The 11,988-nt window shown below is 52.0% G+C and overlaps 3 protein-coding genes across 4 annotated transcripts in view; 1 reads left to right on the top strand and 2 right to left on the bottom strand.

The window, feature by feature from the left end:
- Positions 1 to 83: 83 nt before the first annotated feature.
- B3GALT4 (beta-1,3-galactosyltransferase 4) lies at positions 84 to 1,775 on the bottom strand. The gene is made up of 2 exons (XM_024766237.1): positions 1,720 to 1,775; positions 84 to 1,540 (listed from the first exon to the last, which is right to left on the bottom strand). Exon 2 carries the CDS (start codon positions 1,515 to 1,517, stop codon positions 381 to 383), a length of 1,137 nt encoding a protein of 378 aa, XP_024622005.1. The 5' UTR covers positions 1,518 to 1,540; positions 1,720 to 1,775; the 3' UTR covers positions 84 to 380.
- A 703-nt stretch (positions 1,776 to 2,478) lies between these two features.
- Positions 2,479 to 7,357, bottom strand: RPS18 (ribosomal protein S18). Its single transcript, XM_024766349.1, has 6 exons — positions 7,277 to 7,357; positions 6,709 to 6,807; positions 3,105 to 3,191; positions 2,915 to 3,016; positions 2,716 to 2,807; positions 2,479 to 2,595 (listed from the first exon to the last, which is right to left on the bottom strand). Exons 1-6 carry the CDS (start codon positions 7,277 to 7,279, stop codon positions 2,520 to 2,522), a joined length of 459 nt encoding a protein of 152 aa, XP_024622117.1. The 5' UTR covers positions 7,280 to 7,357; the 3' UTR covers positions 2,479 to 2,519.
- Positions 7,358 to 7,449: 92 nt separating this feature from the next.
- The window catches only part of VPS52 (VPS52 subunit of GARP complex), a 16,890-nt gene continuing 12,351 nt past the window's right edge, over positions 7,450 to 11,988 (top strand). The window contains exons 1-11 of one of the 2 annotated variants that reach the window (XM_024766201.1): positions 7,450 to 7,786; positions 8,625 to 8,709; positions 8,867 to 8,919; positions 9,100 to 9,175; positions 9,362 to 9,429; positions 9,702 to 9,877; positions 10,261 to 10,411; positions 10,694 to 10,794; positions 10,906 to 11,038; positions 11,185 to 11,242; positions 11,610 to 11,743. In XM_024766201.1, the coding sequence (XP_024621969.1) occupies positions 7,697 to 7,786; positions 8,625 to 8,709; positions 8,867 to 8,919; positions 9,100 to 9,175; positions 9,362 to 9,429; positions 9,702 to 9,877; positions 10,261 to 10,411; positions 10,694 to 10,794; positions 10,906 to 11,038; positions 11,185 to 11,242; positions 11,610 to 11,743 (1,125 nt within the window). In that variant the 5' untranslated portion in view covers positions 7,450 to 7,696. Of the gene's footprint in view, positions 7,787 to 8,624; positions 8,710 to 8,865; positions 8,920 to 9,099; positions 9,176 to 9,357; positions 9,430 to 9,701; positions 9,878 to 10,260; positions 10,412 to 10,693; positions 10,795 to 10,905; positions 11,039 to 11,184; positions 11,243 to 11,609; positions 11,744 to 11,988 lie in introns of those variants that run through there. The other variant, XM_024766202.1, reaches the window with a different exon arrangement.

Genomic DNA, 11,988 nt, shown 5'->3' with positions numbered 1-11,988 from the left:
CTTTCCATCCAGCAGGCTCTGGTAGCCTTCAGGTTCCCCAGGTTTGTGATCTGAGACTCCTGGTGAGGACCACACTGTACTCGAAGAGGAAAAGAGACAAGTTTATTGAGGGGCTTGTGCCCCTCCCCTGCCGTGGCTGGAGAGAACAACCCAGCATGTGCGGCTCTTCCTGATGACCATGTTTGGGGCTGGCAGGCCAGGCAGCCCCCTAGGTGTGTCCTGTATCCCTCAGTCTTCAGTGACAGACTGAGCATCTGGTGTAGGGCAACCAATCAGTTGCAGCCAGCTAGAGCCCCTGCCTTGGGCCCGGGAGAGAGAAGGTGGTGAGGGTGCGGGCGGACTCTCAGCTCCTCACCCCTCTCCTGGGCGCTCACGCCCTCTCAGCTGTGAAGCCAGGCTATTACCCGGCATCGGAGGATGCCGAGGACTCCCTGAAGCCGGGAGCAGAAGGGTACAGTTCTTTCCCCGTCAGAGCCACCCACCAGCTTCCAGGCTTCCTGCATCTCCCAGGGGTCCAGCTTGTGGGATGTCAGCAGGAATTTTCCATAGCAGCACCGATCCAGGGGGTAGTGGGTGGCACCAGCCAGCTTGACACAGTGGGTAGGGGCGAGGCCTCCTCGTCGGGCACTTAACCCCACAAAGACATCCTCCAGTGGCAGAAGGGGTGCCCGGCTGGCTACCTTCAGTATGAGCTGCACAGCAGAAGCCGATAGCACATACCCCGTGCCTGAGGCGTAGGGGGGAAAGGGGCCCCAGGTGGGAGGCCACTGTTTCTCTGATATCTGGTGCTTGCCCCCTGGTGTCCGAGAGGGGTGCACCCGCCAATGCACACGGCCCAGGTACAAGAGAGGCACAGGCTGGCTTGCCAAGGTGCGGCCTCCTTCCCACTTTTCATCTCCAACTTTCGCCTTTCTCGGGGACCCCATGCCCCTTTCCCATTGCTCCCAGCGGCCTCCTCGCCGGACCAGCTCTGATACCAGTTCGGGGACATTGACGAACACATCATCGTCGGTCTTGAGGATGTAGCGGGCCACGGGGCAGTGTTTGTCGGCCCAGTTCAGCCCGCTGAGGGTCTTGAGAGTGAGGTTGCGGTAGGAATCCTGGAAAGCCGCCTGCATTATGTCCCCCTGGGCCGCTGACTCCCGCGCCAGGTCGTTCCCGCGCGAGCCCCAGCTGGGCTCTCCCAGCAGAAAGACAGTCTGCACCCTGAGCCCTCGGGCCTCGCGCAGCCGGCCCCACGAGGCCCGAATGGCGTTTCTCTGGTTCAGGTTATCCGGGGCCGTGCACACCAGGATTAGCAGGAAGGGCGGGGGGCCGGGACCGCCGCACGCCTCCTCGTTGGGGATCAGGAGGCGGGGCAGGGTCAGGGGCGGCCCGGGCGAGGCCGGGCCTGGGAGCAGGGAGGCTAGCGAGAGGCTCAGCAGCTCCTCCCCTATGCCCGAGGGCCCAAAGAGCGTCCAGACAATCACGAGCAGCAGGGCGGCCAGGAGAAGGCGCCGGAAGAGGCTGAGGCGCATGGTGCGGCGCAGTCGGAGGGGACCTGGAGGGAAAGATGGAACGCGGTTAGAGGGCGGAGAGTGCAGCTCTAGGACACTTCGGTCCCTAACCGGCCACGCCAGGGCTGGGGCGGGCGGAGGGCACGGCCTGTACCAGCGCCCTAAGGTGCCGGCGCGGGAGGCGGCACGGCGGGGCCCATGGCTGCAGCTGAGGGGAGGTTACCTTGTCGGCTCGGCCGCCGAGGCCTGCCTCCATGGCCGGCGGGTTTCCGCTTCAACAGTCACCTCCCCAGTCCGCGGAAGCGGCCTAGTCCCGCCCCTCTCGCTGGGAGGGCGTGGCGTGCGCGTCCCCGGCAACCCCGTCAGAAGCTTCGCAGCCGGGCGGCAAGCAGAATGCAGAGGGGAGGGAGCATGGTGTACAAATACGGTGTTCCCCGAAACTGGGCAAGAATGGAATTGGACCCGCGGGCCTCGGGCACAGCGGGCGAACGCTGTGCAGCCGGAACGGCAGCGGCTCCCTGGCAACAATGCGCCCCGCCCCCCCCACGCTGCCGCTCAGCTCTTCCGGGTCACCAAAATCAGCATCTCCCCCCAACTCTCAGAAACCTAGGGTGGTAAAGACCTGGAAATACTCATCTAAGCGGCAACCGGCTAGGCTCAACTACCTACACAAGCCTCAACACCCTGCAAGCCAACAATAGGGAGCCTAGTCTTGAAAATCGTGAGGGCTCCTCCTCGAGGATGAGCGTGTTGGTTGCCCCTTCTCCCACCCACCTGGAGAGCAGGGCACCACTAAGTAAAATGTTGCTTTCCGCAGTGGGGAGTGGCAACAGCATAGCTTTAAACAAGACCAAGGACACTGTCTGGGCAACTGAGTGGGGAAATCAGGCAGGAGGGAAAATGACCAACAGGGCCCAGTGTGAGAACATGTTCCCTATTAGCGTCTCCAGAAAAATGCAAAGAACCATAAAGAAGGAAGCCATAACTGTATAAACTATTTATTAACAGACAACGCCCACAAATTTATTTCTTCTTGGACACACCCACGGTGCGGCCACGGCGGCCTGTGGTCTTGGTGTGCTGGCCTCGTACACGAAGTCTGCAGGTGAGAAAAGAGAAGGGTTACAGGTCTTACACCATACAAAACGTCTGGAAAAAGAGCGTGAGAATTCCCTGGGAGTCTAGGGACAGGCAGAGATGAACCCCCCGCCCCACTCACCCCCAGAAGTGGCGGAGCCCTCGGTGGGCCCTAATCTTCTTCAGTCGCTCCAGGTCTTCACGGAGCTTGTTGTCCAGACCGTTGGCCAGGACCTGGATACAAAGGAGACGGTGAGGTATGCTTGTTCTACCCCCTGGCCTATGACCAATTCTAACTGGACACAGTGCTTTTCTCTAATCTCCCCCATCTTAATACACACCTGGCTGTATTTTCCATCCTTCACGTCCTTCTGTCTGTTTAAGAACCAGTCTGGGATCTTGTATTGGCGTGGATTCTGCATAATGGTGATCACACGTTCCACCTGGCAGGCAGGACAAGGGTCAGGTCCAGATGGTCTCCCCGCCCCCTCCCCATAGGCCCAACCCCCAGCCCCCCTTCCTTGTCCTCACCTCATCCTCAGTGAGCTCTCCTGCCCTCTTGGTGAGGTCGATGTCTGCTTTCCTCAACACCACATGAGCATATCTTCGCCCCACACCCTGAGGAAAGGTTTCAGAGTCGGATGAGTCTGATTTTTTGGGTTTCCTTTATAGACCCATGATTCAAAAAGCACAAAAAGGTAGGTCCTAAAATAACCTAATGCCTTATACTCTTCCAGATACAAAGCCTAATCATTAAAAGAGAAAAAGTTTTGTTCAGAGGCAGGGCTGGACCAGAGAACTTGGGGCATATACCCCTTGAAAGCAGAATCTTTTTTCCCCACTTGCCCAGCATACGGACATAGTTGTAAATGCTGCTAAGACAATACAGCAGCATCCAAGAACGGCACCTCCTCATTTCTGCATCGTGGAGAATGAAGCTGATGTCCCTCAGAGCTGATGTAGCACCAAGGCAGCAAGATTAGGGTATTGTGAATTAGTAAGGTTGATTAAGGGGTAGGAGTGTCAGTTGCTCACGATGTCTAAGGGTGACAGGCCATGATCCTTTGGGCAGGTCACTGCACGATCAAAATAAACACTTAAATCAGTGACATCATATCACCACCACCACTGGTACTCCTTGCCACCTGAATTCACAAGCCAAATTGACTTGGATAGTGAAGGACTGTGCGCTGGGTTGAATAGTGTCCCACCAAATATACGTCTATCCGGAACCTCAAAATGTTACTTTATTTTGAAATATAGTTTGTTAAAATGAGGTCATACTGGATTAAATCCAATGACTGGTGTTCTTATCAAAGAAGAGGACACAGACACAGAGGGAAGAAGGCATGTGATAAGAGGCGAGACACTAGAGTGATGCAGCTGTAACACAAAGAAACCAAGGATGTTTGGCATCCAGAACTGAGAGATTAAGTTTCTGTTGTTTGAAGCTAACAAGTCTGTGTTACAAGGGCCCCAGGAAACTGAAATAGATGGCACTTCCTTTCTGTAAGAAAGTGACCAGGAAGTCAAATTACCAGATTGATCTGGAAGAGACTAGGATCTTAAGTCTCTCTCAAACTTTCTCTTCCTTTTTTTTTTTTTTTTTTTTTTTTTTTTGCGGTACGCGGGCCTCTCACTATCGTGGCCTCCCCCGTTGCAGAGCACAGGCTCCAGACGCGCAGGCTCAGCGGCCATGGCTCACGGGCCCAGCTGCTCTGCGGCATGTGGGATCTTCCCAGACCAGGGCACGAACCGGTGTCCCCTGCATCGGCAGGCGGACTCTCAACCACTGCGCCACCAGGGAAGCCCCTCCTTCTATTTTTAAGTGTTTAAAACTTTCCATAAACAAGTTTTTTAAAAAGTTGCTGTCAAGCTAAGATTTTTGAAAGCCCTATTTAGATACCGGCTTGCCAACCTCCTAAGTTAGACCCACAGATCCCCTTTACTCTGCCCCAAGCAGACCACCCTTATTCTCTCCATCCAGAAGAGTACACTACAGGAAATCATCACTTTCTCATCTTTGTAGCTCAAGGGCCTGGACCATATAACAGAAGAGTTGATACTAACTTCATACTAGTCTCTGAAACCCAGTCATTGTGACCAATTCCAACCCCCTCCATGTTTCCAAACAATCCACAGACAACAGTTATCATCCTGATTTAGAGAAAGAGCAGAACAACCAGCCTTAAGAAATATTCATAGCAAAAGTGGACAAATGGAAACAAAACAAAGGGATCATGGCACAGAATAACCTTGCAGGTGTGTATTACCTCTCAGCAAATACCCTCTTCTGCTTGTGCCAACTTCAATACTTCACCTTTCCCTGGCCAATTAACCTTGCTCCTCTAACTACATTTTCTTGAGGAACCCCTCCTTATACTCAACCTCCCCCGGCAACTTTCTTCCAATTTCTAAGTATTACCCCACCCTACATGCCAGATCATTAACAAAAGACCACCTGCAAAGGTGGTGGAACAACAGGGCTCCCATACACTTCTGGTAGAAAGTGTAAATTGATACGACCACTTTGGAAAACTGTTTAGCAGTATTTACTAAAGCTAAACATATTATATACCTACCAGAAATGTAGATGGATGTTCTTTAAGAATGTATATGTACATGTACTAGAACATATGTAATAGCACTATATGTAATAGCTAAAAACTCCCCACCCCCCAAAAAGGCCACCTGCAAGCTTCAGTTGTCTCACCAGAGGAAGAGTCAGCAAAGGCTGACTTTCCACACAAGTAGCAATGGCCCTAGTACCTGTCTATATCTAATCTTTCCCAGTGATAAGTAGGGCATCAAGTTAATAAAAAGATTTATCAAAATACTCATTAAGTATCGCAAACTGCTTTGGTTAAACTGTTTTAAGCTGACTACAGAGGCTGACACACACTTAGGGTAACAGATAACAAACTAATTAATTTCAAAGAGGCAGAGGAAGGGTTTAACAGAAGTATCCTACTAACCATGCTCATCTTTTATTTTCACTATCTCACCTACAGCCTTTAAAAGGCAACAGGCAACCTCACAGATAGTGGGCTCAGTTCCAGACCATGCCAAACAGTGAATATTGCAATAAAGGGAGCTACACAATATATTTTGGTTTCCCAACACATGTAAAAGTTATGTAATCTATTAAGGGAGCAATAAATTTATGTCTCAAAAAACCCCATACATACCTTAGTTAAAAGATACTTTATTACTATAAAGTGGTAACCATCACCCGAGTCTTCATCAAGTCTAAATATTTTTGCAATAGTAACACCAAAGGCCGCTGATCACAGATCACCATTAACAAACACAGTAATGAAAACGTTTGAAATCTTGCAAGAATTACCAAAATGTGACAGAGACACCAAGTGAGCAAATGCTATTGAAAACTGACTTCCTTGAGACAGGGCTGCCACAAAAAACACGTTATTGCTAAGCACGATAAAACGAGGTAAGCCTGTACTGTATTCCACACTGCCTTACTAGTTTCACAGAACAGAAGGAAGCAATCTTCATATGTACCATTTAAGTATGAAAGCTGTGCTCCTTGAATTACAGAATGAAAAAGTAAATGCGATGGATCTTACAAAGAAAAGCTTATGATATACTGTTTTAAATTAACAACCTATCTATAAAATACTTATAATGGTGTCCTGTCATGACATAGTGACACCTCCCATCTCCCAACTTAGAATCTCTCAGCTTTTCTACTCACCCTTCAAAATGTACAATAACCCAATTCCTAGGATATACACATTTCCCAGGAAGAGTTGCTGTTATGATGCACTGGGGGAGAGTGGCAGAAACCAAATCTAGCACGGACCTTACAAGCTGATTGATGGCTGATAGTCCAGGAAGTTTTTAGTGAATTCAGGTAGACAACCAAACCCATTCCCCATCCCCTAGGTGAAATACATTGGGTTGACCTGAGACTGTTCTTTGGCTTTTATCACTTACCTTTTGGGGCAAATATTGTTACGGGGATAAGGGGACTAGTTGCACTCTTAACTATTCTTTTTTTACCCAGCAGATGTGGTGATCTGGTTGGGACTTCCTCCACCTTGCCTTAACGAAAGCTCAATTGTTAACAACCCAAGTTTCACTTACAACCCAAGTAGTCCTTACCCTACTTTACCTTAATTGCAGTGATGGCAAAGGCAATTTTCCGCCGCCCATCGATGTTGGTGTTGAGTACTCGCAAAATGTGCTGGAACTTCTCGGGGATTACTAGAGACTGACAGAGATTCGGGGAGAAATTAGACACCGTGAACTACTATTAAACTGTAACCTCAAACACGAGCGTTAAGCTTGTCACACAGAGAGCAAGAAGCCCCCGTCAGGTTTTCAGGACACAACAAACTCCTCAGTCCTGCAGACAGCAGGAGCATCAAGTGTTCAGGCTTGGAAAAACGCAACCTCCGGGAGGAAGCACGTCTCCTGCCCGTTCCCAAAGTACACTCTGAGTGGCGGAAGCCGGAGGGCCCCACTCATGCCCAAGCCTTTCCAGCGCCCGCGGAACGACTTCCTCCGGCCCCACTCCCCAGAACTGGCTGTCTTTAGTCGTCCTTTTCCAGGGGTGCGATCCAAGGCTCCACACAGAAAGTTGCAGGCCCCCAGAGTAGGACATTTTCGGCCCCCTGACAGGAGACCTTCCTTGCCCCGGTTCCGATGTCGCCAGATCCCCGTCCCGATTCCAGTCTTACCATGGCGGCGGCCCCAGCGGCGGCGTGTAGGCCTCCAGTGGAAGAGAGAGCGGAAGTGACGTACCAGCACTATATCACGACCCGTCGGAAGGGGCGGAGCGATCTTGATGAGGAGTTTCCGGAAACTGTGCAAGAGTCTGAGTTGGGAGCCAAGACTTCCGGTGCGGTTTTTCTTTACGTGTTCGTAAAGTTCTTGGGTGTGAGAGCAACGAGGGTTCCGGATTGAGATCGTGCTTAAGACTTCCGATTCCCATTTGCACTTGGGTGAAGCGGTTAGAGCTGAAAGGGAAAGGCTGGAGGCAAACAATTTAACTCAAATATCTGGGAGCGATTTCGCGCAGTGCAAGACACTCCAGGACTTGTAGTTCCACTCCGGGGAACAGACTCGCCTGACAGCTGCCGGAAGTGAGGCTGCGCGGAATGGCCGCCGCTGCGACCATGGCTGCAGCCGCCCGGGAGCTGGTGTTGCGGGCCGGAGCCTCAGATATGGAGGAGGAAGAGGGCCCGCTGGTGAGAACGCAGGGCTGTTTCTCCTCCAGAGTCTCGTCCGATCTCCTCACGTCACATTCTCAAAGATTTAGGCTGGGTTTAGGCACAAGGTTGGGAGCTCGGCTGCTACCGGTGATGCTACCCGGTTTGGCTCTTCACACACCTTCCTGCAATCGGACCTGAACCTGAGCGGGGACCAGAATGGCCGAGACTCAGGTTCTGGGGCCACAATTTCAGTTAATCTCCAGATGTTTGGGCAGAATAGAGAAGCAGTGTAGAGTAACGGCTAGGAACATGGCCTCTGGAGTTAGATTGCTTGGGTTCTAATTCCATTTCTGCCACTTACACTGTGTGTCTTTGGGCAAGTTAACTAGTCCCTCTGTGCCATCACTTTCCACACCTATGAGGTGAAGAAAATAAGACCTGTATAGGTTGTCGGTTAGGATTAGGCAAATGAATACAAATAAGATGGCACCTGGCATGTAGGTAAACACTATAGGTTAGTTGGCATTTCTAGAAAGGCTGGGGCTCCCGAGAGGGATGGTGATAGAACACCTAAGATAGCAGGAGTCTAGAGATCTTAAATTCAACTGCAGGTTCTGCTCTGTCCTCTGCATCTCCTAATTTTCCTCATTTGGTCACCTCCGCCCTTTCTGGGTTGCCTGTCTGCTGGTCATATTCCCTGCCCATCAGCCCCAATCAGTAAGACTGAGACAATATGAGGCTTTTGGAATTTTTGGACTTAGTATTTACCTATGGCTCCCCAGTGAAAGTCCTTCTCCCCCACTTGAAGGGTTGGTGATTATCCCATTGTATTTTGTTCTCCCCCTTGCTTTCCCATTAACCTGTCCCTCTCCAGGAGGGTGGTCCGGGTCTTCAGGAGCCATTGCAGCTTGGAGAGTTGGACATCACCTCTGATGAATTCATCCTGGATGAAGTGGATGGTAAGTGATGGCACGGGGGTGGGGGGATGCAGTTCCTATAACCTGAGAGGCATGGGGGCTGGAAGTACTAGGGCAGGGGTTAGTGTGCGGATATTCAATGTGGGGATGGAGCTGTGGAGGAGCTGGATGGACCCTTATGATGAACTTCTATTTGCAGTTCACATTCAGGCGAATCTGGAGGATGAGTTAGTAAAGGAAGCTCTTAAAACGGTGAGGTTTTCCACTATACTAATCTGTCCCTCCACTTACCCTCCCCTCAGAGAAAAGAAGAAAACAATCTCTTGCTCTTCTAATACCATCTTGGTATCTTACTCTCTAGTCCTTCATTGACTCTGTTCCAGCATCCCTTCACTGACTCCCTCCTGACCTGTCATGTTTCTGTCCTCCCAGGGTGTGGATCTCCGTCACTATTCAAAGCAGGTTGAGCTGGAGCTACAGCAGATTGAGCAGAAATCCATTCGGGATTGTATCCTCCAGCAGAGAAAAAGGGTGGTGTTATTAAAATGGGCATTTTGGGGGGGATGGTGCTGACAGCCCAGCTGGGGCTGCCATCTTCTGAGGTTTATGTCATCTCAGGGAGAAATTGGAGGGGTCCTGCGGGTCTGAGGATCTCCATCTCCACAGTGAGGCCCCTTGACTTTTTGTGAGTCAGATATCCAAGAGAGTGAAAACATAGCATCTCTGCACAACCAGATCACAGCCTGTGATGCTGTCCTTGAGGTTAGTAACCCTCATAATCCTGAGCCCAGATCATGGTCTCTGGGACCTTTCTTTACATCATCAGCCTCCGGCGGGGACAGTTAGAGTCACTTTCAGGGTGACCTCAGCAGCCATTTTTGTTGTTGCCGCTATGACTGGTGTTATTTGCCAGTGACCTTTCAGGTACCTCTTCCCTTATCATCCACTACCCTCGGACTGATAGATACTGGAGATTTTACCAAGAAACTTGGGTGGCCCCCTCGTCCCCTACCAACCCTTCCACCTTCCCCCAGCGCATGGAGCAGATGCTGGGAGCTTTTCAGAGTGATCTCAGCTCCATCAGCTCTGAGATCCGGACACTGCAGGAACAGTCAGGAGCCATGAACATTCGGCTTCGAAACCGCCAGGCTGTCCGGGGGAAACTCGGGGAGCTTGTCGATGGTCTGGTGGTGCCCTCTGCTCTGGTCACGTGAGTCATCAGTTTGAAGGGGCATAATGTCTGTACCAAGTAGATGGGCTGGAGCGACCTACCCTACTTACCACATGGGTCTCCATCACGTCACTTCCAGAAACTGATGAGTGGGTTGACAGCTCTTCCTAACCTTGATGCAGGCTTTAGGCATCAAAGATTAGGAATCATCCAGGGTTGGGCGTAGAGAAGGGGGTCCAAGGCTTATGTGGGTGGTGGAGGTGTGTGTCTCTAGGAACAGAAAACTTTGTATGTGTGTCCTGACTCTATGATGCAGTGTAAGAAGGGAGAGGAGACAGAGGCTGGATGCCAGGGGTATGGTTTAGAGTCTAGGGGTGTCTGGGTCTCCCTCCTCCCCCATCCCACCCCTCCTTGCTCCCCAGGGCAATTCTGGAGGCACCAGTCACAGAGCCCCGGTTCCTGGAGCAGCTGCAGGAGCTGGATGCCAAGGCAGCTGCAGTCCGAGAGCAGGAGGCTAGGGGCACAGCGGCCTGTGCAGACGTCCGAGGCGTGCTCGACCGGCTCCGGATCAAGGTGGGGAGGGGGGTGGATACCCTAGAGACTACTCAAACCAGCCTCCCTGAGAAGTCCACCCTGAATTGCCCTGGCAAAGCTCATTGTAGCCTGTGCCCAAGAGCTTCACCTTGCCTTTACCTAGCAGAGCACATCTCTGGGTTCCCCTGAAAGTCTTAAGAAATATCAAAGAGATATTCTCTACTCTTCCTTCTTCCATATCCAACATTTGTTCCTTCCCTCAGTAATTTCCAAACAGTGAGGTTGCAGCTTCATGCCCTGTGTTTGGTCCCCCATGTCTAGGCAGTGACGAAGATCCGAGAGTTCATCCTTCAGAAGATCTATTCCTTCAGAAAACCAATGACCAACTATCAGATCCCCCAGACAGCCCTGCTGAAGTACAGGTTGTCGCCCAAGCGAAGGGCTGGGGGTGGCCTCGGAGCCCTTGAGCAGCCCAGCGTGATGCTGGGCATCTTGGGCCGTCAGGGAGACTGACTGGTCCCTGGCATCTCCAGGTTTTTCTATCAGTTCCTGCTGGGCAACGAACGGGCCACCGCAAAGGAGATCAGGGACGAGTACGTGGAGACACTGAGCAAGATCTACCTGTCCTACTACCGCTCTTACCTGGGGCGGCTCATGAAGGTGCAGGTGAGGCCACGGAGGGAGAGGCAGTCCTGGGCCCCTGGGCTGCGGGGAGGGGCAGCTACGGGGCAATGGGGGACAGGATAAAAAGACAGTTTTTTCTTGCACTTTGGGAAGCGATGGTTCCCAGTTCTCTCTGCTCTTTTCTCTAGTATGAGGAGGTCGCTGAGAAGGATGATCTAATGGGTGTAGAAGATACAGCCAAGAAAGATATCCTGGAGCTGAGGGGCCCTCATGCTGGGTCTGGAGAGTGAGGGGGCTTCGGGCTCCAGCCTCCAAGGCACTGCTGCTTACCTTTTTCTGTGGGACCAAAACCTTTGAGAATGTGATCAAGGCTGTGGCCTCCCTCCCCAGAAAAATGCACAAATCATCTTGACACAGAGTTTTGCATATGATGTTAGGGGTTGTAGAGGCTCCTTAGGGCACATTCACCGATGTGAGGTGAAGTGGGGCCCCAGAACTGGGAAAGAGGGACCCTGGGGCTGTGTCTGGCTGCTGGGGGCCCCTGGAGGTCCTGAGTCTTTGACCTTCCATCACAGTTGTGATGTGATTGTTTTCCTTGACTCTGACTCGCCACGATTCTTCTCAAAGCCATCCCTCCGCAGCAGGAACACCATCTTCACCCTGGGGACCCGGGGCTCTGTCATCTCCCCCACTGAACTGGAAGCTCCCATCCTTGTGCCCCACACCGCCCAGCGGGGAGAACAGAGGGTAGGAGGAGGAGCAAGCCTTAGCCGACGGGGTGGGGGTGGGGGGCGGGAGAACTCCGAGTACAGACCTCAGGGCAAAGCTTCCCCCACTGCAGGCCCGTGGGAGTCCCCTTCTCCAGTCACCCCAGTGTTCTGTGATAAGAGGGTTGGGACCGTTGACTTAGGGTGTAGAGAGGGGAGAGGTGGGTGATGTGTCATGAGGCAGGTGTGAAGGGGGATATGGGAGCAGCAACAGCAGGTGGAGGC

This window comes from Neophocaena asiaeorientalis, unplaced genomic scaffold (assembly GCF_003031525.2).
Source record: "Neophocaena asiaeorientalis asiaeorientalis breed wild unplaced genomic scaffold, Neophocaena_asiaeorientalis_V1.1 scaffold46, whole genome shotgun sequence".
NCBI lineage: Eukaryota > Metazoa > Chordata > Mammalia > Artiodactyla > Phocoenidae > Neophocaena > Neophocaena asiaeorientalis.
This window is presented reverse-complemented; position numbering and strand designations above follow the sequence as displayed.

Coding starts and splice junctions, on each gene's coding strand:
- B3GALT4 (XM_024766237.1), bottom strand. CDS start 1,517: ATGCGCCTCAGCCTCTTCCGGCGCCTTCTCCTGGCCGCCCTGCTGCTC.
- RPS18 (XM_024766349.1), bottom strand. Junction 3,192..6,708: donor TTGCCATCACTGCAATTAAG/GTAAAGTAGGGT, acceptor ACCTTTCCTCAG/GGTGTGGGGCGAAGATATGC. Junction 3,017..3,104: donor GAGAGCTCACTGAGGATGAG/GTGAGGACAAGG, acceptor CCTGCCTGCCAG/GTGGAACGTGTGATCACCAT.